Below are 24,482 nucleotides of genomic sequence, written 5' to 3' on the forward strand. Positions count from 1 at the left end.
GAGTAGCCAGAATCTGAAAACAACTCAAGTGCCCGAGAACAGATGACTGGTTAACGAAACCATGGTGCATCTACAAAATACAATACTATGCAACTATTAGAAAAGATGAAGTCATAAAATTTGCTTATAAGTGGATGGGACATGGAGAGTATCGTGTTAATCAGAAAGAGAGGGACAGACATAAAATGCACTCATTTGTGGAATATAAAGTAACATGAGACTAACATCTAAGGACAGTAGAGACAAGGGCCAGGAGGATCGCTCCACGGTTTGGAAGCCTGCCTCATGAGCAGGCGGAAAAGGCAGCTGGGATAGACAAGGGACCACTAAGTTAATGATGGTTGGAGGGATCGCTCTGGATGAGTGATGTATGCTGAAAGTAAATAAAGCTGATCGTCTGGGCGTCCCCATCTATGGGGGATACTAGAGTACTCTGTCTGGGAACAAAGAAACAAGTCATCTGGAGTGGTCTGGAGGCAAAAATCTGTTCTCCTGGAGCATCCTGAAGGTCTCTGGATGACTATTACACCTCCTATATGAGTACTATGAAGTTCTGGGACCACAACCCTGGGCTCAGTGTCCAGGGACATGTGTGAGGGCAGAGGCAAGATTAGGGATGGGGCCGGAGAGGACTGGGCGTGGCAACGTGTCAAGAGATAAAAGCAGGGTTGAGGTCAGACTACACATGGCACAGCATCCAGGGCCAGACTAAGATCCAGGGACAGGGCTTGGGTGGACTGGGCAGGGCCAGTGTCCAGGGCCAGGCTGGGGTGGGGTCATCCTGCAGGGTCCAGCGTAGCCCTCTGAACTGAGACTTCATGCCTAGCACCTAGCTAGGGAGTGCAGGAGCCTGATGCTGTTGGTTCACATCCTATAGGCAGGCCCTGAGTTCGGTCTCAGCTGAGCCCCACTTGCAGTGTGGGGAGGCGGGAGGGTCCTGGGGGAGGCTCAGGGGCGGCGAGCTGGCCTCACAGGCTCCCACAGATGTTCCGGGTGCGAGTGCAGTGCGGTGGGCGCAGACACACTCTGTCGAGGCGCTACAGCGACTTGGCAGGTGAGGTGCCCTAGGACCCCGACTGGCTCCAGGTCCGAAGCCCTGGGACAGCCTGGCCCCCACTCTCCTGTGGTCCTGAGGCTTGGGGAGGGAGCAGGTGCGTCCCAGCCCGCCCTGCCCATGGCCCCCATGGCCCCCGCTGCTGGCCGCCAGCCCCCCAGCCAGCCCCCACCTAACCTTTATCCTAGAACCTGCAGGGGTGTCTGATGGGGACCTCCTCGCAGAGAGGAAACTGTACCAAGTGCCTGACTTTCCCTCCAAACGCCTGCCTGGCTGGAGAAGCAGAGGGCTGGAGCAGCAGCGGCTGGGCCTGGAGGTGCGGGGGGTACCTGGGGGTCCACATCCAAGTGCGGGCATTTTCCTGGGGGCCGACGTCCAGGTATTGTGGGGGATGCCACTGCAGGGGGGACACTGGGCAGGGCGTGGGAATGGGGAGGGGCAAGTCACTCACTGCCCCCAGCGTCTTTGCTGGAGTGACATGGGCCTGAAAATCCCGAGTTGCTGAGACTGAGGGGCAGGCAGGTGCGGGGCAGGGGCAGCTGCCTCTCTCCAGTCTGGGTGCCCCGTGCACTGCTTTGGCAGGATGGGACAGGCTTGGCTGTCCCCATGTCAGAGTCTCAGAGGAGGATGTGCAAACTCCCTGGGCCAGATTCAGTGCTCTTGTCCTGGAAACCCTGATCCTTTAGGGTGAGGGATCACACCCAGCTGTGCCCAGGGGCTACTCCTGGCCCTGTGCTGGGTACGGACCCCCTCCTGCTCTGAGGGGCTCTGGAAGGCCCCTGTGTGAAATGGCCCAGCTGGCTGCTGACTGTCCTCCAGGGCATCCTCTACTTGAACCGGGAAGTGCCCAAGGAGCTTCTGCAATTCCTGGGTCTTCTGCAGTCCCCCGCAGACCCCGAGACCAGCAGCTGGGGGTGAGTGCCTTCTGGGTCCGTGGCTTGGCAGAGGGGCCAGGTCTTGGGGGTGGCAGGCTAGGGGCTGTTAGCTGCTCCCCTGACCTGACCTGTCCCCGATAAATCAGCAGCCCTTACAGGTGGTTCCACCACTTAGTCTTGCCCCTTTCTTGACACTCCCCCCACCCCCAGGAGCTGATTGCTTCTCCTTTTGGCTCTCTGGGGAAGTTTCTGCCTGGTGACAGCTGGCACTGTGACCTGCGCCTGTCTGCTGCTGCCCCCTGGTGGCCATCTGGGGAGAAGGCATGTCCTGCTGGCCACAACACTTTCCTGTCCCCCTTTCCTGGGTGGGTCCGGGTTAGGTCATCCCAGAGTCCAGCAACAGGAGGCCCGACCCCACCCTCTGCCCCATGACTCATGGGCTCTTGCCTCCCTAGCGCACAGCCGTGCCATCCGCCTGTGCTAGGCTTTGGCCTGGATCCCTATGTCCGCAGCCCCACTCAGGTGAGTGGGTACCTGCCCTAGGAGTCGTGTTTTAGGGTCCAGGTGCACGGAGGAGGGGGAGCCTTACATTGTGGAGGGGTTGGCACCACACTCGGCAGTGCCCAGGAATCACTCCTGGCAGGGACGGGGGACCATACGTGGTGCAGGACAATGCATGCAAGGCAGGTGCCCTTCCCGCTGTCCTATGGCTCCGGCCCGCCTTCCCGTCAGCTCCCGCTGCTCCCCTGGGTGTCAGGTCCCTGCTCCTGCGTCCCGAGCCCGCTTGAGGGTCCCCCCGAGAGCACGTGTGGGGAATGGGCGCAGCTTCCCCGTCTCTGGGTCCCAGCAGCCCAGCAGCACAAGCTGAGCTGAGTGCCAAGGCTTTGTCCAGGGTGGCCAGCTGCCCTCACCCCATGGGGCTCAGCCTCTGGGCCCCTCACGGTCGTTCCCTCCCACAGAGCCACTGCCCAGCGTGGTGGTCCGAGGCGTTCTCCAGGGCCTCTAAGACAGCCTGCCCGACAGCCAGCCAGAAGCTCGCGGCCACTGACCCCGGAAACAGGCCACCGTCAGCACCGTCACATGCCCCTGTCCTAGCAGCCCAGACAAGGGCAGGGCCACTGTCCTCTAGGTCTGGGCCTGGGGTTTAGCCCCCAAGGGCCAAGATCAGCGGCAGCCCAGGTCCTGGTGCAGGACTGGGGACAGGGTGAGGTGACAGGGTTGCTTCGAGGGGGTCCGACTGCTTCAAGTGGGGGTTACTCCTTCACCCCAAGCAGCTGGGTGAGTTGCAGCTGGAGGCAGTTTAGACGTTGAAGAGACAAATGGAGAGAGTGGAGGCTGAACCCCCAGGGACAGGCTGGGTCGGAGTGCAGGGGCACTGCAGGTCCAGGAACCCAGCCCCCACACAGGGTTTTAAAAAAACCCCACCTTTTATTACTTGCACTTGGCAGCATTTGTAGGAATGTTATAAAACCGCGCCTGGTGGGTGGGTGACCGGGCGTGGGGATGTGGGTGAGGTCTGCTCCCTGGATACCAGCAACCCCTAGTGAAACATGGCGCAGAGGCAGTCTCTGCCCTCGGAAGGACCCTGCTGGCTGCAGACACGTGCTCGCAGGAAGTGCTCCCTGCACCTCTATTCCTTGGCGATGGCAAATGGCTTCTCCACCTCGATCTTGCCACAGTCGGCGATGGTCACGTCCTTCAGGGGCCGGTCCCGCCCGTCTGTCTTGGTGCTCTCCACCTTGCGCACGACCTCCTGGAAGGGGAAGCGGAAGCTGAGCGAGGGGTCCGGAGACCCTGAGCACAGGGAGCTGGAGGCCCCTGGGCCCAGCGCCACCGTGGGCCTCAGCCTTCGGGAGGGTCCCCCAGGCGTAGGCCAGGCTGGGCTGCACAGGGATGGACACAGGCCCCAGGGGTACTCAGAAGTTGGGGTGCACCGAGAGGCTGGCTCCTTCTTCCCGACCCCTCAGCTCTGCCACCCTGCACGGGTCTGAGTGCGGGGCTGGCTGTGCGGGGTCAACTCTGGCACTGCCGGGGCCACAGTGCCCCGAGTGCCGCCCCCACCTCAACTCACCATGCCCTCGATAACCTTCCCGAACACCACGTGCTTGCCATCGAGCCAGGCGGTCTTGACCGTCGTGATGAAGAACTGGGAGCCGTTGGTGTCTTTGCCCGCGTTGGCCATGCTCACCCAGCCAGGCCCGTAGTGCTTCAGCTTGAAGTTCTCATCAGGGAAGCGTTCGCCATAGATGCTCTTACCTGGGAAGAGAGATCGGGGAGCTTGGTTCCCGGAGGAGCAAAAGCCAGGTCCTCGGTCTGCGCCGTCCTCAGCCAGCCAGGCGGGGCATGAGGCCCACACACACCTCTGTCCCCTCTGCCCTCTGGTCTGGACATCAAAGCGCTCATGGACGCGACCCTGGGCAAAGGCTGCTTGAACTTTGCCTCCGGCCATCCCTCGGTGCCCTGGAAGCTCTCACACAGCCCAGTGCGTAAGGACACAAGTCAAACATCTGTGGGACCCTGGACAGTGGTGGAGGGAAACAGTAGTAGGGAAGGGCCCGGTGCTCAATGCTCGTGCAAGACTCCCCCAAGACCAGTACTGTAAATCACAGCGCGAAATAACAGTTTAAAAAAATGAAATCTCTCCTGACCGTAAATCATAAACTCATTCTGGAAGCCTGAGTTTATGAACAGCCTCTCTGATGGCAGAACTGTGATGGCTTCTACGGAAGGCTCACGTGGGTACTTGCACCTGCTGAGCCCAGTCTGAATCCCCAGCACCACACACTGTCCCTCCCCTAAGCAGAAGGAGAGCACTGGAGAGGGGCAGGGGGCAGGTTAGGGGCTGTTACGTGGGCCCCAGAAAGCCAAGTGCCTTTTACCTAAGAATGAGCAGAAAGCGAAAGGTGGAGGGCAGAAGAGACAGTCCAGCGGGGAAGGCGCTTCCTTGCATGCAGCTGACCAGAGTTCGATCCCCAACACCCCACATGGTCCCCCAAACCCACCAGGAGTGATTCCTGAGTACAGTACCAGGAGTATGTCCTGAGCACTCACAGGTGAGCCTGTCATGAGGGCCTGGAGCGCAGCGCCCATGCTACTCCCATTTTCCTTCCCACACCCTGGCGTGTGCAGAGCGGGTGCCAGACAGACCAGAGTCTCCACCACCCACCGCAGCACACTTGCAAGAGAAGCTTTCTACAGATGGGGAAGCTGAGGCAGATACAGGCCAGGCCCACCCAGAGTCCAGAAGCCCCTACTCAGAAACCTCTAAGTTTGAGCAAAGGAGGATTCCACTCTCAGCTGTTCCTGAGTCAGCCCCAACCTATGCCTGTGTGCAAGCCTTCCCCAAAATGGGCTCAATTTCTGCTGGGCTCGGGGCAGCACAATTAGCGAACTCCCCAGGCGCTAATTCTCATTTCATTTTTAACAAAAAGATTTCTTCCTCCCTCCTGCCTCCCCCCTTCGGTTCACATCCAGGGATGCTCAGGGGTCACTCCTAGATCTGTACTCTGGAATCAGTCCTGGTGGTGCTCAGGGATGCCAGGGAGCGAACCTGGGCTGGCTGCCTGCAAGGCTAATGCTGTGCCTGCTGTATTATTGCCCAGACCCCTTCTTACTCCCTCTTTTAGAGGGTCTTGGGGTCACACCTCAGTGCTCAGGAGCTGCCAGAGGACAACACAGTCCCAGGACTCAAACTGAGGTTGGTTCCGTGCCAGTGAGAGCCTGCATACCCCACTGACTCTTGGGTCCATGACTCCACACTGTGACCTCCACACACTCCATGTCTCTCTGCTGGGGCTGAGGCACTGCTCTCACTGGCACAGACAGTGGGCTGGGGCTACAGCAAGCGTCACACACCAACCCTGTGAGCTGGAAAACGGCACAGCGGGGACTCCACACCCTGGGGCCTGGCTCTGGAATCTAGGCTTCTCCCCATGAGACCCTCTCTGGGCTCCTCACAAACTGGTCCAGCCCCGCCATCACCCAGGACACCCACTAGGACTTCGGAATGTCGCTCAGGAGGACAAGCCCCTGGTCCTGTTCCCGGGTGCTCCATTTCCAGGCCCCCAAGTCCGGCTCTTCGTTTGGGGGATGGTGGTGGGAACTCAGAGGAACGGGTGGGGGGGGGCAATCCCAGGGCCTCCCGTGGGTGACAGTCCATTAGGCTCCACCTGAGCTCACATCTTGACCTTGCCTCTCCTTTGCCCACAAGTCCCCAGCCAGGCCGGCTCATCCCTCTCCCTGCCTCGGCCTGAGGCGTGCCCTGCAGGCACCTGACCGACTCCCCCACCCCACAGCTCCGAGCACTGTCCTGGACAGTGAGTGAGATCAGAGGACTTGCCTCGGAGGCGCTGGGTCCAGTCCTCAAGCTCCTTAGATACGGGACTTGTCCACCCTCTGCACTGGCCTAAGTGCAACCGTCCAGAGACCCCCGGGGCTTCCAAGGAGGATGAAAAACCAGCAAACAGGCTGGAGGGACAGAGCGGGGAGGGCGCTTGCCTTGGGCTCAGTTAGTCCGGGTTCAGTCCCAGCACCCCACATGGTCCCCGGACTGATCTCCGAATGCAGAGACAGGAGTAACCCCACCAGGTGGGGCCCTAAACCAAACAAATTATGGGTCTGAACCTTAAATATCTCCTTGGGGCCCATCTGAGTCTCTGGGGCTGGGAGGAAACGGATCTGCTGTGCCAGGGCCGCTGTGCCCTCAGCAGGCACCTGAGTCGGCCCGCCATGTCCAGACCGGAAGGGGGCAGCTGGGAGTCCTCAAGCTCTTGGTGGAGCGTAACTGTGCATCCCCGCATCCCTGTCCCGAGGGTGCCAGAGCCGTGGAGGTCAGACAGGGCCCTGGGACCGGGCCGAGGAGGAGAGTCCAGTGGGCGGGGCCCTTGTACTGCATGTGGCCGACTCGGGTTCGGATCCCCAGCTCCACATACGGTCCCCTGGGCCCCACCAGGAGCCATGGGTTTGCGGTGCCAGAGTGAGAGCACAGCCCGCAGGGCACGTGTCGTGCACAAGTCTGACTCAGGTATGATACCAGCACCCATATATGGTCTCCAAAACACCGCCAGGAGTGATCCCTGAGCACTGCTGGGTGTGGACCCACACCCCTTCCCTGTCACCCCACCCCGAAAGTAAGTTCTAGGGCAGAGAGAGTACAGCTGGGGAAAGCGGTCCCCTCTGGCGCTCTGACCCTCAGTCGGCCCCGTCCCTGGAGCATCCGAGACAGGCCACCCTGGGTGCAGACTGGTCCAGCAGTCTGTGGTTAGGCCGGTAAGGCCAGACTCGCCAACGCTGGCCGCCTGCCCCTCCGGACTGCTGCAGCTGCGGGCCGGGGGCGTCTCACCCCTCCACACGCCTGCCCTCTGCCAGCATTACCTCCAGTGCCGTCGCCCCGGGTGAAGTCTCCACCCTGGATCATGAAGTCTTTGATCACACGGTGGAACTTGCTGTTTTTGTAGCCAAATCCTTTCTAGAAAGAAAAAAGGGGGAACAAAGGGCAGGTGAGGAGGCAGCACTGGCTGCGGGGACAGGCACACACACACCACACTGGGCTTCTCAAAGACCCCAGCCGCTGCCAGCTATGCCCTGTGCTCACCTCCGTCTTCACCCAACATGCAGTGTCAACACGAACAGATGCAAGAAAGGCAGGACAGAGCCACAGCACAGGGCAGAGTGAGGGTCGCGCAGGCAGCCCACCTAGGGTTGACCCCCAGCACCCACATGGTCCCAGAGCCCTCCAGGAGTGATCCCTGAATGCAGAGCCAGGAGTAAGTACTGAGCATTGCAAAGTTTGGCCCCCAAGCAACAAACCAAAAGAATGGCCCTATAGGATAATGTTCGTTTGCCCTTCCTCCCTGGCCACTGGGAGCTTGTGTTTGTTAATCGTCCCCCAACCTGTCAATTACCTTTGTCTCCTGATCAGACTGTGTCTTGTAAATATTGTCTTTCTCTTCTCCTTAATATCCTTCGTGTGGTTAGTTATTTCAGAGCAACTGCTCTTTGTATGGATACAGGAAGACAGTTAAAGACAAGCCTGTGGCTTGGGAGTTGATTGACTCCAGATAATATACCTCCTGGAAATCTGCTCTCTCGACTTAAGCCTCAGTTTCCCTTACTTCCTAGATTCCTGAAAACAGAGTCCTGATGGGGATTGGATGGACCCAGGGCATGCGGTGAGCTATGAGCTATCCTGGCATCAAAATGGGCCTGGCCAAAGTGCCCTAATGCTTACTCTAAGTTAAGAGCTCGGTCATGGGCAAATTCTGTCATGATCCAAAAGTATTAACTAGATTTGAACCCTGCTGGGGTTAGGAACTATTAATCTGGCCTGAGCACTGTAGCCTGAGTCTGTGGTGACATGTCCCCAGGAGACTCACCCTATAAGCCTAAAAGTGTCCTTTACTGTGTCCACACAGAATAGTATATATTAGGAAGGAGAATTAAAGATGTTAATCAAGTTGCAGGTCTAAGGAGAGGAGAAACACACTTAAGGGCTGTTTTGCCCTCAAGGGCTCCAAGTGGTTGGGAAGACTGGAAAAGCACTTTTGATTATGCTTCCCGAGGGGAGGCGTGGTGAGAGGAGAGAAAAGCGCAGCTGCGGGGAGAAGAGGGAACTGAAGGAGAGAAGACTGAAACAGAGACAGAAACAGAGACAGAAGAGGACAGGAGACTGCGAGACACTGAGTTAGAGAGAAGACTGCAAGCTGAGGGTAAGAGTGGCTGGGGAGACTTGGAGAGGAATCACGGAGAGAGTTGGAGAGCGAGTTAGAGAGAGGGTTGGAGAGAGCTGGGAGAGACCAGAGACTGAATAAATGGCAACTAATCAGTCAGCAACCATCTTGGCCCTCGTTCTTCCTTTGTTCATCCAAGGCAACCGCCGTCCCGGATGAAGAAGCGGCTCAAGAGCACCACAAGTGGGTAGTGAGAGAGGGCCCCCCGGAGAGCCCGTGAACATCGTCTCCTGTGTAATCCCCAAGCGAAGAGCTTACACGGCCCAAGTGGGGATTTACACGTGATCCCAAAATGGGGCCAGAAACAGGTCAGAGGGACATTATATAGGTAATGCCTGCCTTGGACAGGGCCAACCCTGGTTCACTCCCCCGCATCACAGAGGGTCCAAGCCAGACTAGGGGGCAATACAAAGAACAGCCCTTGGGCAGAGCTGGTATGGCCCCCAAACTCCCCTCTCCCACCTCCAGCCCCACAAAACAGAATGTGGCCAGTTCAGGGGCAACCCCTCCCTAGATGAGGGTGACCTGCAGCCCCAATAGGAACTTGAAACAGACTCCTATACAGGGTGCTCAGACGTTCTTAGTGCCTAGGGCACTCTGGGCCTCTGGCTCTTTTAAGAGAGCATTCATGGGAGTCAGGAAGATAGCCTAGTGAGCAGGGCACATGCCCTTCATATGGACGACTCAGGTTCAAATGCTTAGTGCCACATGTGGCTCCCCAACCCCCACCTGGAGTGATGGATTCGTGGAGGCCGAGCAACAGCACAGCGGGCAGGGCATTCATCTTGCACTAACGTGACCCAGATTTGATACCCAGCACCCCATATGGTCCCCTGAGCACCATGAACAGTGCTCCTCAGCGCAAAGCCAGAGTGATCCCTGAGCCCTGCCAGGAGTGGCCCAAACACCTTATAGACCTCCTCAATCACCAAGATAAAGAGTTAAGTTCTCGGGCAGAGAGATAGTACTGTAGGGAAGGTGCTTGTCATGCATGCAGCTGACCTGGGTTCAATCCATGGCACCACATATGGTTCCCTGAGCTCTGCCAGGAGTGACAGGAGTGACCCCAGAGCTCAGGGCCAGGAGGGTAAGACTTGAGCCCACTGGGTATGGCTCAAAACCAAAAAGGAATAAACTGTGATGTGTGTGTATGTGGGGCAGGGGAGATGGCAACAAAGGACAGTAGCATATGCAGATGTCCTACATGTGCAAGTTCGATCCCAGGGACACTGGGCTGAGCGGTGGGCATCTCTCCTCTGGGCGCAAACCTCAGACGGACACTGCTGGCCCTCAGACCTCTCAGCAAACGTGGAGGTCTCATGCTCTCAAAAAAGAACGTGAGCACTGGTGTTCACTCTAGTTTTTTTCCATCTTATTTTTTAGGACTGGAGGGATAGCACAGCGGTAGGGCATTTGCCTTGCACGCAGCACACCCGGGTTCTATTTCTCTGTTCCTCTCAGAGAGCCTGGCAAGCTACCGAGAGTATCTCACCCGCATGGCAGAGCCTGGCAAGCTACCTGTGGCATATTCAATATGCCAAAAACAGTAACAAGTCTCACAATGGAGATGTTACTGATGCCCATTTGAGCAAATTGATGAAGAACGGGGACAACAGTGCTATAGTGCTATTTTCTTTGCAGGGGGTTGGGGGGCGGAGGAGGTGCACAAGGCTGACTTCAGATGGGGTTTGGAAAACCATATGGGTTGCTGGGAACTGAATGGGGTTGGCCACATGCAAGGAAGCGCCCTGCCTGCTGTAATAAGGAGCTGCCCCACCTGCAGGCTCCAGCCCCTGTTTTTCTCTTCCTGGTTCTGGGGCCACACCTGGCAGTGACCAGGGTTTACTCCTGTTTCTGTGCTCAGGAGTCACTCCTGATGGGCTCTGGGGACCATATGGAATTGAGCCAGAGACTGAGTCTGGGTTGGCTGGATGGAAGGCAAATGCCCTCTCCTCTCTGCTGAGCTCCAGCCCCAAGTGTTTTCTTACAGGAGTGTTTATGGGGGACAGAGGACCCACATCTTTTGGTGCTCGAGGAACCCTGCAGCGATGTGATGCCCAGCATGCTGCATACCAGGCGAGTGACAGAGCCCTGTACCATCTCTCGAGCCCTCCACAGATATCTTTCCTTTGGTCAGTACATTCTCTTAAAGATGAAAGGTGGAAGCCGAAGAGAGAGCACAGTGGTAGGCGCTTGACTTGCACTTGGCTGAACAGGGATTGGGAAAGCAAAAAGAAGAGAGAAGAGGGGCTGGAGAGATAGCACAGCAGGTAGGGCGTTTGCCTTGCACGCGGCCGACCCGGGTTCAAATCCCAGCATCCCATATGGTCCCCTGAGCACGGCCAGGGGTAATTCCTGAGTGCAGAGCCAGGAGTAACCCCTGTGCATCACCAGGTGTGACCCAAAAAGCAAAAAAAAAGAAGAGAGAAGAGTGGAGATAAAAGGAGGGAGGGGAGAGGGGAGAGAGGACAGGAGAGGAGAGCTGAGCAGGGTGGAGGGGTGAGGAGGGGAGGAGAGGGGACAGGAAGGGGGAGGGGAGGGGGGAGGGGAGAGGAAGGCGTCCAGGGAAATCTGTGGGCTCCGCACACATGGTCCAGGCCTTGGTCCAAGAGCTTCCCCCGCTTGAGCTGACCGCCGCTCATCTCTGATGGCCACTTACCTCTCCCGTGGCTAAAGCCACGAAATTATCCACTGTCTTGGGCACAGTCTTCCCGAAGAGACCGATGACCACCCGGCCAATGTCTTCATCGCCCACGCGCAGGTCGAAGTACACCTGGGGACAGGGGTGCCTGGCACTGAGCAGGGGTCTTGCTAGAAAGGGCCTGAGAAGGGGGAGGGGCAGGGAGAAAATGGGCAGGTTGGGGCAGGGAGGGCTGGACGGCTCTGGGGAGGTCACGCAGCTCAGCCCTCCTGAACGGCACTGTCCGCGGGCCCCGAGTCCACTACCTGCTCTATAAAACACATCCCAAGGAGGCGGACCTGAACTCGCCGCGGTTTGGGGTTTTGTTTCCTGGTTCCGGGCCGAGCCCAGGGTCTGACACGCGCAAAGCGAGTATCACAGGTCGCCGCTCGCTCCGGGGCGGGCCCGTTGCAGCGAGTGTAGACTGCACTCGCCGGGCCCTGCACGGCGGCGGCGGGAGGGGTCCGGGGGCTCGGGGAGGGTTCCGCGGGGTCCGGGCCGCCCGGGAGGCGCCGCGGGTCGGGGCGCGGGCGGTACCTTGACGGTGACTTTGGGCCCCTTCTTCTTCTCGTCGGCCGCGGAGGGTCCCGGCAGCAGCAGGAAGAAGACGGAGCCCACGACGAGCGCGGCGACGAAGAGCACCTTCATGTTCCGGCCGGACAGGCGCAGCATCCACGGGCGAGGGGCGCGGGCGCGGCGCGGTCGGAAGACGTGGGGAGCGGCGGCGCGGCCCGGCGCGGCCACGGGCGCGGGCGCGGGGGGGGACGCGGGGCCCCGGCCCGGCTCGGCGCTCGCAGGCGCCGCGGGCCCCCCCCACGGCCGGCTCCGGGTAGTAGAGTCCCGCGGGGGCGGGGCCCGGCGCCGGCGCGGCGGGCGGAGACGCGGGCTCGCGCGCGGCCGCCACGTTGCTGCGGCCTCATTGGCTCGCGCCTCTAGCCACGCCCACTACTAGACACGCCCACGGCAGTGAGGCTGGGGCGAGGGGTTGCCACTGCGGAAGTGCCGCACGGAGGCGCGCGCCGCGGCTGGACACCGTCAGACCTGGGAGGCGCTGGCTCGGGGGCGGCGCGGCCTCCGGCGGGTGCCGGCCGGGACCGAGCCCCGGGAATGCGCGGCGGCAGCGGCGCCACCGGCGCGCGCTCAGTCCCCGCCCTGGTGTGATCCATTAGTGCGGGCGGCCGCGGCCTCCAAGTTAAACAAGAAAGATGCTGAACAAACTAGTAGTATGGAGCGACTCAAGCATAAATGACCACTGAGGTGGGCTTTGGGCATTGCAGCTTTCAAAACGTCGGGACACGTGTGTGTTTACCCCAGATAGGACTTTACACAACTCCCGCAGGTCGTGCAAACTTACTGGCACCCACGTCCCGACTCAGTCCCGGTCCCCCCTGTGAGGCCGGTCCCTTAAACCTGTTTTCCATGGACTTGACTGTGAAGTCTGCAGCTCGCCTCCATGTGTGTTGTATACAGATGCACGCAGGTTAAGTACGTGCGTTTTATAATATGTGCACTGAGAGTGGGTTGGGCTGTGTTCCGCGTCGGGGTCGCTCCTACAGCAGGGAGACCTTGGGGTGCAGGATGGGCCAGTCTCTCCTGCAGTCAGCCTTAGAGCTCGCCCTGTTATCTCTTTGTACAGAAACCCTCACAGCAGGATTTCACAGGTTCACACCTACAGCTGGTCGTGCTCTGTTGCAGGAGGCTACACATGCCTTCTACACTATGGAGCCATGGTATTATTAAATGTCTTTACAACTTCTTTTTCCTTGCTCATGGGCCACACCCATCAGTGCTCAGGGCTTACACCTGACACTGCACTCGGGCTCACTCCTAGCAAGGCTGGGGGAACCATATGGATGCCAAGGATCTAAGCTGGAGTCAGCCGCGTGCAAGACAAGCACCCTACCTGCAGTACTATTGCTCCAGCCCCATATTATAATTATTTTGGTCAACTATATAAAAGTTTATAATAAAGCTCACTAGGTCATACTGAAATGCCTGGGCGGGTACCAGGATCAGACAGTCTGGAATTAAATCTGATTCCTCATAAACACCAGAACATCCCGTTGCTCATCGATTTGTTCCAGCAGGCACCAGTAACGTCTCTCATTGAGAGACTTATTGTTACTGTTTTTGACATCCGATACCCCACGGGTAGCTTGCCAGGCTCTGCCATTTGGGCGCCATACTCTGGGTAGCTTGCCGGGCTCTCCAAGAGGGGCGGAGGAATTGAACACGGGTGGTCAGCGTGAAAGGCGAACACTCTACCGCTGTGCTATCGCTCCAGCCCTAAACACCAGAACATGGAGTAAATTATTTCATCTTTCATATTTTCTTCCCTTGACTTTACAATAGGGTGGCAATGCCTCTCAGTGTTTGTTGATAACTGAGAGACTATGCTTGAGGACATGAGGATTTGAAATAGACTCTGAACAAATATGTTTTCCTAGTGAGAAAGCTTCTGCACTTAGAAACCATGACACCCTCCCACCCCATTCAGTAAAAGAAAATATTTGCTCACCTATTAGACAAAACACCAATATCAACGTTTTTAACAATTTGCCAAACTTAGGGGCCGGAGTGGAGAGGGCATTTTGCCTTGCATGTAGCCTGCCTGGATTCAGTTTCCGGCATCTCATATGATCCTTCTAAGTCCACCAGGAGTAATTTCTGAGAGCACAGCCAGGAATAACTCTTGAGCATGTTTGGTATGGTTTAAAAAAAAAAAGCCAAAGGAAAAAAAGAAAAAGAAAAGAACTTAAAAAACTTTAAAAAAAAGTTATTGTCCTCAAATAAGACATACAGGAGGCCTGAGAGATATTACCAAGGATAAGGTGATAGTATCCTTGCACCTGGCAAGCCCTGATTTGATCACTGGCACCACAAATGGCCCCCTGAAGCATTGCCAGGTGTTGAAAAATCCTGCACTCCCCTCTCCAAAGGGCTCTTCATGGACTGGAGAGATAGTACAAGGATTAAGGTTACCCAGCTTGCATGTGGCTAACCTTAGTTTGAATCCCAAGCATCACTTATGGTCCCCCAAGAACTGCCAGGAATAGTGCCCAGATCCCAACAACAAAAGACAAAAGCACTTTCCACCACTTATCAGAGAAATGCAAATCCAAAGGAGAGCTGGTTCCTCACACCAGTGAGAATGGGCACATCCAAGAATGGATGAGCCAGTGCTAGAGGGAGGAGACAGGAACTCCCCAGTCACTGTTGGTGAGGGCATCATCTGACTCTCCTCCATGGGAAACACTACAGAACCTTTTCAAAAAATTAAGAATTAGATTTCCAGAGCTAGACACGCAGTTTAATGGCACACACAGAATGGTCTCCTAAGCACAACTGGCAGAAAATCTGAGCAAGGAGTAGCCTCCCCGCCCTACCACCAACACTCCACCACAGGAATATGGCCCCAAACAAAAATAATTGGATGAAACATGACCCAGTTCTTTCACTCCTTGGCATCTACCAGTAAAACACAAAACACTAATGAGAAAAGACAGTTGGACTCTATAGTTCTTTTACAACAATATTCATAATAGCCACAATCTGGAAACAAGCAGAGTGTCAAAGATCAGGTGACTGAATAAAGAAATTGTGGTGCTTATAGCTTATAGCATGTGTGTGTGTGTGTGTGTGCGTGTGTGTGTGTGTGTGTGTGTATGTACGATGAAATACTATTTGTTTATAGAGAAAGATGAAATCTTGCACTTCATAGCAACTTGGATGGAACTGCAGGTTATCACGGTAAGCAAAGTGACTCAAAGAAAGGACTAAGATGAATTATCTCTCCTATGTGGAGTATCAGGCAACCAACCGTAAGACTGCTTATAGCACAGAGCATCTGAACAGCACTGAGTTGACTAAGTGCAGCAGGGGCAGGAGGGTGAGAGAGGGGAGCTGGAGACCTGGGGAAAGGGAGGCTGATACTGGGGGGGGGGGTGTAGAATAGTAACAATATATTCCTAAAATAATGACATCATAAGTATTGTAAATCATGGTGTCTAAAAAATAAAAATAAACAACCCCCCAAATAATTTAAGATCATTTTTTGTTTGGGGGTTACTCCTGCCTCTGCACTCAGACATCAATCCTGGCAGGGCTTCGGGTACTATTTGGGGTTCCATAATTGAACCAGAATCAGCCATATGCAAGGCAAGTGCCTTAATCTGTCTACCATTTCTCTGGTCTCATTTGCTAGCTAAATTGTTCATTAATTTTTATTTTCATTCCACTAAAAAGAAAAACTGATTTACTCATCTGTTTATTAATAGATTCATATGAAAAGCTAGTTTTTCATATGAATCCATGCTAGTTTCTTAACTCTTTTTTTCTTTTTTTGCTTTCTTTTTTTTTGTTTGTTTTGTTTGGGGACCACAAATGGCAGTACTCAGGGCTTTTACCTGGCCTGTGCTCAGGGATCACTCCTGATGGGACTCTGAGGACCCTACGCTTACCCAACTTCCTCTTTTATAAGAACACAGTCATTTTGGTTATTAAGCCTTCTGAATTTTAACACTACCTGATGTATGGGCATCAGGATATAAAACATTTACGGGTAGGGACAGAGAGATTTACGGTGGGTAAGTGCGTGCCTTGTGGTGTCAGTGAACCTGGATTCGAACCTAAGCACCCCATGTGTGATGCTCCAATCCCCACCAGGAAGGATGACCGAGTACAGAGACATGAGTAAGCTGGGAGGACAGCCAGGTGTAACCCAAATACAACAAATAAACAGAAATAAATGGTTAGTTATATACTCTATTGTGTATATAAACTAGAATAGCTTTAAAAGTATATTTTGCATTTGACCCCAAAACAGAGGTAAAAAATAAAGTTACTCAAATGAAACTACCTCAAACTTGAAACCAGGTGTATAGAATGAGCATCCCTCTAGTAATAAAAGGACGAATTAAGAAAGAATATTTACAATTCATTTATCTGATAAGAATTATCCAATATTTAAGCTCACTCATGCCTTTTAATAGTTAACCAAAAAAAGTAACAAAATTGGCAGTCGATTCTTTGAAGGGCAGAGTTAGTACCACTGATAGGGTGCTTGCCTGAACTAACCTGAATTCAATCACTGGCATCCTATGTAGTTCTCTGGCACCACTAGGGTTCATTCCTGAGTGCAGAGCCTGGAGTAACCCCTAAAAATCACTGGTTATGTTTCAACTCCTCCCCCCCTGCAAAACTGCCAGTGGATTTTAATGTAGCACTGTAGCACTGTTTATTGATTTGCTCGATCGGGCACCAGTAACGTCTCCATTGTGAGATTTGTTGTTACTGTTTCTGGCATATCGAATACGCCATGGGTAGCTTGCCAGGCTCTGCTGTGCGGGCAGGATACTCTTGGTAGCTTGCCAGGCTCTCCCAGAGGGATGGAGGAATCAAACCCAGGTCGGCCACATGCAAAGCTAACTCCCTACCCGCTGTGCTATCGCTCCAGTTTGGATTTTTTTTTTTTTTTGCTTTTTGGGTCACACCCAGCAATGCACAGGGGTTACTCCTGACTCATGCATTCAGGAACCACTCCTGGCGGTGCTCAGGGGGCCATATGGGATGCTGGGAATTGAACCTGGGTCTGCTGCGTGCAAGGCAAACTCCTTACCCGCTGTGCTATCACTCCAGCCCCTCCAGTTTGGATTTTAATGAAAAAGTAAAAAGTATATAGAAATGAACAATAAGTAAAGGAGTTTTTGAAGCTCACTAAGCTCCAGGGAAATACAAAGAGAAAACTGACAATATAATAAAGACTTGCCTCTCTTTAGAGAGAGCAAACTCTAAGCATAGCTGGAATGGAAATGCCCAAAAAAGTAACAATAAAATAGGAAACAACCACTACTGGCAGTGTGGCCCCGAAACCAAAAGCAAGCATACTAAAACTCAGCAAAAAAAAAAAAAAACAGAAAAAAAACCCCACAGTGATAGGCACGTCAGATGCCTCAGGGTTCCACCGAGGGTCTTAGGGTGGTGCCAGGACGTGGAGTAAATATCCATAGGATGTCTTTTTTTTTTTTAGGGGGGGATATTGGTTTTGGGGCTATACCTGACAATGCTCAGGGATTACTCCAGGCTCTGGACTCAGGAATCACTCCTGGCAGTACACAGAGAACCATACAAGTTGCAGGGATGAAACCCAGGTGAGTCTGGTGCAAGGCAAGTGCGCTGCCCGCCATTCTGGCATCGGGCCCTTTGTCACATTTTCTGAAGCAGGCGCTCATGCTCCAGGGTCCTGCTAGGGTCCCTGCAGGTGCAGGCAGATCTGGTATGGCAGCATTTGGAGCTTTTGTTAGAGTCCATCATTGAACTGTTTGGGGGTTACCAGAAAATGCTAGGCAAAAAGGGTCATATTTCTGGAGGAAAACATTCCAGAGAGAAATTTATTGGCACAATAACCAAGAAAGTGCACTTCCTCAGCAGCCTCACCTTACACAAAGGCTGACTGCATAAAAATACATGTGTTGACAAACCTACCGATACTCTAGAAGGCACAGGCTGTGGTCAGCAGATTTTGTCTTGTTCAGAGAAATAAACTCAGTAGCCAATTAAAATTTTGCTACCTTATGGACTGAAAAAACAACTTTTTTTTTTCTTATATCAGTCCTTTTCTAATGAACTGCAACTGGAACCCTCAGTCAGGTTCAAGAGGAAACATGTTTTCTTGGCTGCAGTTGTTAGTCTTGAACCAGGTTAGTTCACTTTTTCTGAGAGCTATAAAATTTTTAAAAATTAATATTCCAGGGGTCACAGAGGTATCACAGTGTATATTCTACTTGCCTGGCAAGATGCCAAACAGGTTTGATCATTGACCTTCCAGCTTTCCCTGGTCACACTCATACAATTACATTAGGATCTAACCTGTACAGACGCCACTTCATCTCTAAAATGATGGTTCCCTCATAACTGCCATGAGTGCAGAGTCAGAAATAATTCCTGACTAGGTGTAGTCAGAAAAATAAAATAGTGGGTAGGGTGTTTGATTGAGATTCTCATTCTCACCCTCCAGCACCAGCAGGAGTGATCCCTAAGTGCAGAGACAGTAGTTAGCCCTGAGCAAGCTAGACATGGCCTAAAGCATAAATCATGGCAGTTATGAGGGAACCATAAGGGGTGCCAGAAATAGCACCTGGCTTGGCCACATGCAAGGCAAGCATCTCACTCCCTGTACTATCACTCCAGTCACTATAATAAATCTAATTTTTTTAAGTAAGCACATTAATTTTTGAAATCAGAAGATTCAGGCAATCATAACCTGATTTAGGGAAGCAAGAATGTGAATTTGACAGATCACAAGCCTTAGGAAGCTGGCATCACAATGGTTGGTGGTCTTAACTACTGCAGCATCTTTGGCTTCAAAATTTTGTTTGCGGTGGTTTTCTGAGAGTGGAAGAGAGTTCAGTTTTCATATCAAAAATCAATGGATAAGGGATGTCTTTATCAACCCAAAAGTATTTCAAACTTCCATTGCATAAGGTAGCCATTTAATATAGTTTTTTTTTTGTCATCTGCAGAGATAGGCACAGCAGATTAATATTGTTAGGGCATGGATTGAGATCTCCCTATAACGACAAAGAGACTCCAGAGACTGCAAACAGCAAGCAGGGTTTATTGTAAGACTGGCTAGCCAGGGTCCAGACGCCTATGCGGACACGCAGGTCCAGCATGTTGGGCAAAGACCCCGAGCTTCTCCAAAGAAGATCTTATATAGGCCTTCCCCGGCCGTTACAGCAGAGCCCACACATTTCATAGCCAATAGATTTGTAATATTACAAACTTTCTTAACCAATCCATTTAAAAGGACATCACTCCTTAGCCTATGGTTTTAGAGATCAGTATTCGTGCCAATATTCAGGAATGTCCCGGTTCTGGGGGCAGTCCTGGGTCTTGTGATATGGGTCTTGTGATATGGGTCTAGTTATCTGGTCTGACCACCACCCTTCTTGCGACCCGGGGTGCATGTATCCAAATTCCTTGCTCAGGGGCAGAAAATCAACTTATTCTGCCATGCAGGCTCCTGTAAAAAGAGTCTTGAGAAAGCTAAATTGATTCCTGTGGTCTGTTCTGGGCCAGTTCCTCACAATATCTCGGTGAGGTCTGTCTTGAGCTGGTAGAGTCCAGCTGGGACATGGTGGTGATTTTGGATTGTGGGAGCAAATCACTGCCAGGGGGTCTACTTGGGCGGACATTGGAAAACCCATCCATCTCTGATGCACACCATTTGTACAGCCTTGCACAGGTCCAAGATTAATTGCGGCTTCTGATCTCTTTGAAGATTTATTTATTGTTTTCATCACTTGGTGATGCTCAGGCCTTGGGGATTACTCCTGACAGGTCTCAGGGACCATATGGGATACTAGGGATCAACCAAGGTCAGCTGCATTCAAAGCAAGTGCCTACATGCTATACTGGCACTTTGATCCAAACACTTTAAGTCTGTATGATCCTTAAAATGATCTCTCGTACAATTTATTGTGTGAATTGAATTGTTTTTGTTTTTGTTTTGGGGACACACCTGGTGGTGCTCAGGCTTACTCCTGGCCATGCTTGGGGGAATTTATGGGATGCCAGACATTGAACCCAGGTGGGCTGTATGTAAGACATATGCCCAAAGCGCTCCAGCGCAGAATTGAATGTTTCATCAGAACACATACTCTCTCTGTGTCTCTGTCTCTCTCTCTACCTCTCTCTCTTCCTGTGCCTTTACAAAGTTGATTTGTTTCTTAATGGCTTTGGGGTGACCTTTGGCAATGCTCAATGCTTACTCCTGGCTCCACACTTAAGGGTCACTACTGGTGGTGCAGCTCAGGGAATATGTGGGATTGTGGGGTGGCAGGGACTACCTGCTGTATTATCTCCCTAACCCTTCCAGGACTATTTCTGACTCTGCTCAGGAGTGACCCTTGGCAGTACCAGGGATTTGAACCAGAGTCTGCACAATGCAAAGAAATGCTCTTAACTCCTGTAGTACTGTAACAGCAGGCACAGGTATTCAGGTTCTCGCCTTCAAGCAGTCGAGATTCAATACCAGGGACTGGACTGCAAATGTCTGAATTCAGAACAGGACTATAAAGGAAGGGAAAGAAAGCAGGGATTATGGGAGGGGTTTCCGGAAGAATTACAGATTATGGGAGAGTCTCCCAAAGGAATCTAGAGAAAGGCAAACATCTTGCCTTGTTTATACCTTTTTAACAAAGGGGATTAGGTGAGAATTTCTTTATTGAGTTTAAGGGCTGGTTAAATGCGGAGGGACATCCCCTCTGGGAGAAACTGGCAAGCTTCTGAGAGTTTCCTGCCCACATGGGACAGCCTTGCAAGCTTCCCATGGTGTATTCATATGCTAAAGCCAGTAACAAGCTGGATCTTATTCCCCTGACCCTGAAAGAGCCTCTAGTGCGACATAGTTGGGAGGGCCCAGAGACTTCTAAGATCTTAGGGAAAGGACAAATGGAGAGGTTACTGAGCCCGCTCAAGAAATCAACGATTAATGGGATTTCATGATCGTGATCGTGATCTGCCAAATTGCACATTGTCAAGTGGCCCTGCAATGCAGTGTGGAAGATCTATTTTAGAGTAAAAGAGATCTAACAAGACAAAAGAAAGCAGGGCTGGAGCAATAGCACAGTGGGTAGGGCATTTGCCTTGCACGAGGCTGACCCGGGTTTGATTCCCAGCATTCCATATGATCCCCTGAGCACTGCCAGGAGTAATTCCTGAGTGCAAAGCCAGGAGTAACCCCTGTGCATTACCGGGTGTGACCCAAGAAGCAAAAAGAAAAAAAAAAGACAGAAGAAAGCAAAAGAAAGAAAAGCTACTGAAACTATGCCTTGTGAATATAAAGGACAGCTTAGTCAGTGCGGCACAGTACAATTCTAGTCAAACATGGTCATGAGGAATACACAATCAAGATAACCCAAACAATAGCAGGCTGTTCTCAGATACTATTGTGATGTGGTATTCATAATTTAGCGATAGACACTTCAGACTATGTGTACTACATTAAGCAATTTATAGGAATAACCTGTATCCCACTTAAAAGAGCTGCATGATGATTAGCCCTATTGAGTCAAATAAGGATTGATAACTTTTCATGAGTTTCCACAGCTGATAAGTGTCAGAGCCTAGATATAAAGCCTGTGTTCTAATGCCAAAACCAATGAGACTTGGTATATTGTCCTGACTGCTGGTCATGGGGTTGTACAGATACTGCTGCAATCATGCAAGGAACACTTTCTAATCTTGTGGGATTATAAATTATTTCTTCAACCTGTACGTTCATGTTTCTACGAAAAATGCTCTTCACATTCTGCCTTCAAGGTGTAGCTCAGTGGCAGGTTCTCTAGCATTGAAGCCTTCTCAGAGGTGAACTAGCAACCAGTATAATGAATAGCTCCCTCCTCCATGCTCCCAGAGCCAATCACATTTACCAAATAACTCTCATAGTATCTACCACAACTTCTGGTTGGTATTATGGGCAATGGTGTACATATCTACTTTTCCTCTTGGAAAAAGGGCACCATGGTGTAATGGACTTTGGAGATCAGTTGGGCATTAAACTTACTGTCACCCTTTCAGATACTATTTGTGCGACTTTGAGCAATCAACCAATTTAACTCCTGTGAGACTAAGCTTCATCCATTAACTATTAGAAATAATAGACAAAAAATGCGGAGGGACATTAAAATGATAACCTGGGGGCCAGAGTGATAGTACAAAATAAAAAAAAAGAAATGGTAACCTCCTGGTGTCTGCTCATCTGGATTGTTGGGCCACCCAGTTATCAGGTAGGTAGGGCATTCAGTTATTAGACAACTCTTAGGCCCACCCTTGTGCAATAATTTGTTTCTCTCTTTATTTTCTTTTTGGGTCACACCTGGCAAAGCACAGGGCTTATTCCTGACTCATGCACTCAGAAATTACTCCTGGCAGTACCCAAGGGACCATATGGGATGCCGGGGATCAAACCTGGGTCAGCCTCATGCAAGGCAAATGCCCTCCTCACTCCAGCCCAATAATTCATTTCTTAAAGCCATATTCCTAATTATCCATGCTTGTTCCCCTTTGTCTCTATCATCCTCCTCTCTTAAGCAGAGACTTAAAACTGCGACAGGGGAATAAGGACCAAAAAAAGTGGGGGTGCTGAAGCCATAGCACACTGGGTAGAGTGTTAACCTTGCACACAGCCGACCAGGTTCAACCCCTGGCATCCTATATGGTCCCACGGGCACCTCCAGGAGTAATTCCTGAGTGCAGAGCCAGGAGTAAACCATGAGCATTGCTGGGTGTCACCCAAAAAGCATTAAAAAAAGGGCCCTCTGTGGAAGTCAGATGGAATGTCCAGTGTGGGATGCACCAGCATCTGTAATCTAAAGGACTCTAAAGAAGAGACAAGTTTAGGTGTTTAATAAATATGGACCAAGTTTTTTTTTTTTTTTTTGCTTTTTGGGTCACACCTGTCGATGCACAGGGGTTACTCCTGGCTCTGCACTCAGGAATTACCCCTGGCCGTGCTCAGGGGACCATATGGGATGCTGGGATTTGAACCCGGGTCAGCCGCGTGCAAGGCAAACGCCCTCCCCGCTGTGCTATCTCTCCAGTCCCTGGACCAAGTATCTTAATGAGCGTAAGAAACAGAAAAACTCAGAACTTTTTAAAGTGCTAAACCTCCATCTGCAAAGAACTTCATTTGGTCTCTTAATAAAGCGGGATCAGACCAGTAGTTGAGAGTTTTCATTCCCTTATAATGTGACTTATGATGGGGGGCAAAGCTGTGGATATCTATTTAGGAAGGACAGAAAAGAAGGGGCTATGAGAGACTGGAGACTATTTGAGGTTATTATCTTTTTAAAAAAATTTTATTGAATCACCTTGAGATAGTTACAAGCTTTCATGTTTATGTTACACACACCCACAAACTGCTCCAAGCACCTGTGTAATCCCATCAACGGCCAAGATCCAGAGACTATAAAACAAAGCTCCTGGAAGCGTGTGGCCGCATTTGTGACTGCGCAACCTCTTACAGCCTAATTCTTCCTCTCAGAGAACGTGGCAAGGTACCGAGATCATCATGCCTGCATGACAGAGCTTGGAAAGCTCTCCGTGGTGTATTCAATGTGCCAAATACAGTAACAATGATGGGTTTCATTCACCTGACCCTGAAAAAGCCTCCAAAGTGGCACCACTGGGAAGAACGAGTAAAGAGAGGCTGCTAAAATCTCAGGGCTAGGATGAATGGAGACGTTACAGGCGCCCACTTAAGCAAATCGATGATCAACAGGATGAGAGTGATACAGTGATACAGTGATTTTTTTTTAAAGTTTTATTTTTATCACCATGTGGAAAGTTACAAAGTTCTCAGGTTTATGTCTCAGTTATACAATATTCAAACACTATCCCTTCACCAGTGCCCATATTCCACCACCAAAATCCCCAGTATACCCCCCGCCCCCCACTCCCAACTGTATAACTGATGAATTTCACGTCATTTTCTCTTTACCTTAATTACGTTCCATATTTCAACACAAAACTCACTATTGTTGTTGGAGTTTCCCCCGAAGAAAGACAGCCCTACTAAGGAAGCATTTGATAATTAGTTTTCCATTAAAAGATTGTATGTTTTCAGTTTTTAGAAAAGGTCACGCGGCCACGTTAGCGGCCGCGTGGTTCGAATGTGTCCCAGTCCCGCATCCTGGAGCCGTGTTAGTTGCTGCTCCGTGTCACCAGGGCTCCATCTGGAGAAGGTGTGTACAGTGATCTTTTAAAGGGGTGTTTTTCAGTAAGAACTATGCAGGTAAGTTCCAAGACCTTAGCAGGACCTAGAACCAAACCCACTGCATGCTTTAAAAGGTGTGGCTGATACTACTTTGGATTTTAACCGTAAATATTACAGGCATAATAATATTTACCCTCCATTGGACTAGAATTAGATTTTTACACAAAGAAAGATGTCCCTGAAGGACAGTTTCCTCTCTACCTTTACAAGGAAAGTAATAGAGAGTATAGTAAAAGTGGCAGATGGTTTTTGTATAGATGCAGTAAGAAAAGGGGTAGAAACTTGTAACTTTAGATTTAATTAAATTAGAGCACAACAGTTTTACCCAGGATTTGGCCATATTTTTCAACTACAGACAGTTTTTGTT

At 51.8% G+C, this 24,482-nt stretch overlaps 1 protein-coding gene across 1 annotated transcript; it reads right to left on the reverse strand.

Moving 5' to 3' along the window:
- Window positions 1-3,337: 3,337 nt before the first annotated feature.
- Window positions 3,338-12,058, reverse strand: PPIB (peptidylprolyl isomerase B). Its single transcript, XM_004611703.2, has 5 exons — window positions 11,875-12,058; window positions 11,317-11,430; window positions 7,303-7,396; window positions 4,001-4,185; window positions 3,338-3,682 (listed from the first exon to the last, which is right to left on the reverse strand). Exons 1-5 carry the CDS (start codon window positions 12,007-12,009, stop codon window positions 3,560-3,562), a joined length of 651 nt encoding a protein of 216 aa, XP_004611760.2. The 5' UTR covers window positions 12,010-12,058; the 3' UTR covers window positions 3,338-3,559.
- Window positions 12,059-24,482: the final 12,424 nt, after the last annotated feature.

This window comes from Sorex araneus, chromosome 3 (genome assembly GCF_027595985.1).
Source record: "Sorex araneus isolate mSorAra2 chromosome 3, mSorAra2.pri, whole genome shotgun sequence".
Lineage (NCBI taxonomy): Eukaryota > Metazoa > Chordata > Mammalia > Eulipotyphla > Soricidae > Sorex > Sorex araneus.

What these genes read in the sequence shown, in the direction of transcription:
- PPIB (XM_004611703.2), bottom strand. Translation starts at nt 12,009, where the DNA reads ATGCTGCGCCTGTCCGGCCGGAACATGAAGGTGCTCTTCGTCGCCGCG. An exon ending in GGCCCAAAGTCACCGTCAAG is followed by an intron (nt 11,431 to 11,874) that starts GTACCGCCCGCG and finishes CCCTGTCCCCAG; the next exon opens with GTGTACTTCGACCTGCGCGT. An exon ending in TGGCTTTAGCCACGGGAGAG is followed by an intron (nt 7,397 to 11,316) that starts GTAAGTGGCCAT and finishes TTTTCTTTCTAG; the next exon opens with AAAGGATTTGGCTACAAAAA.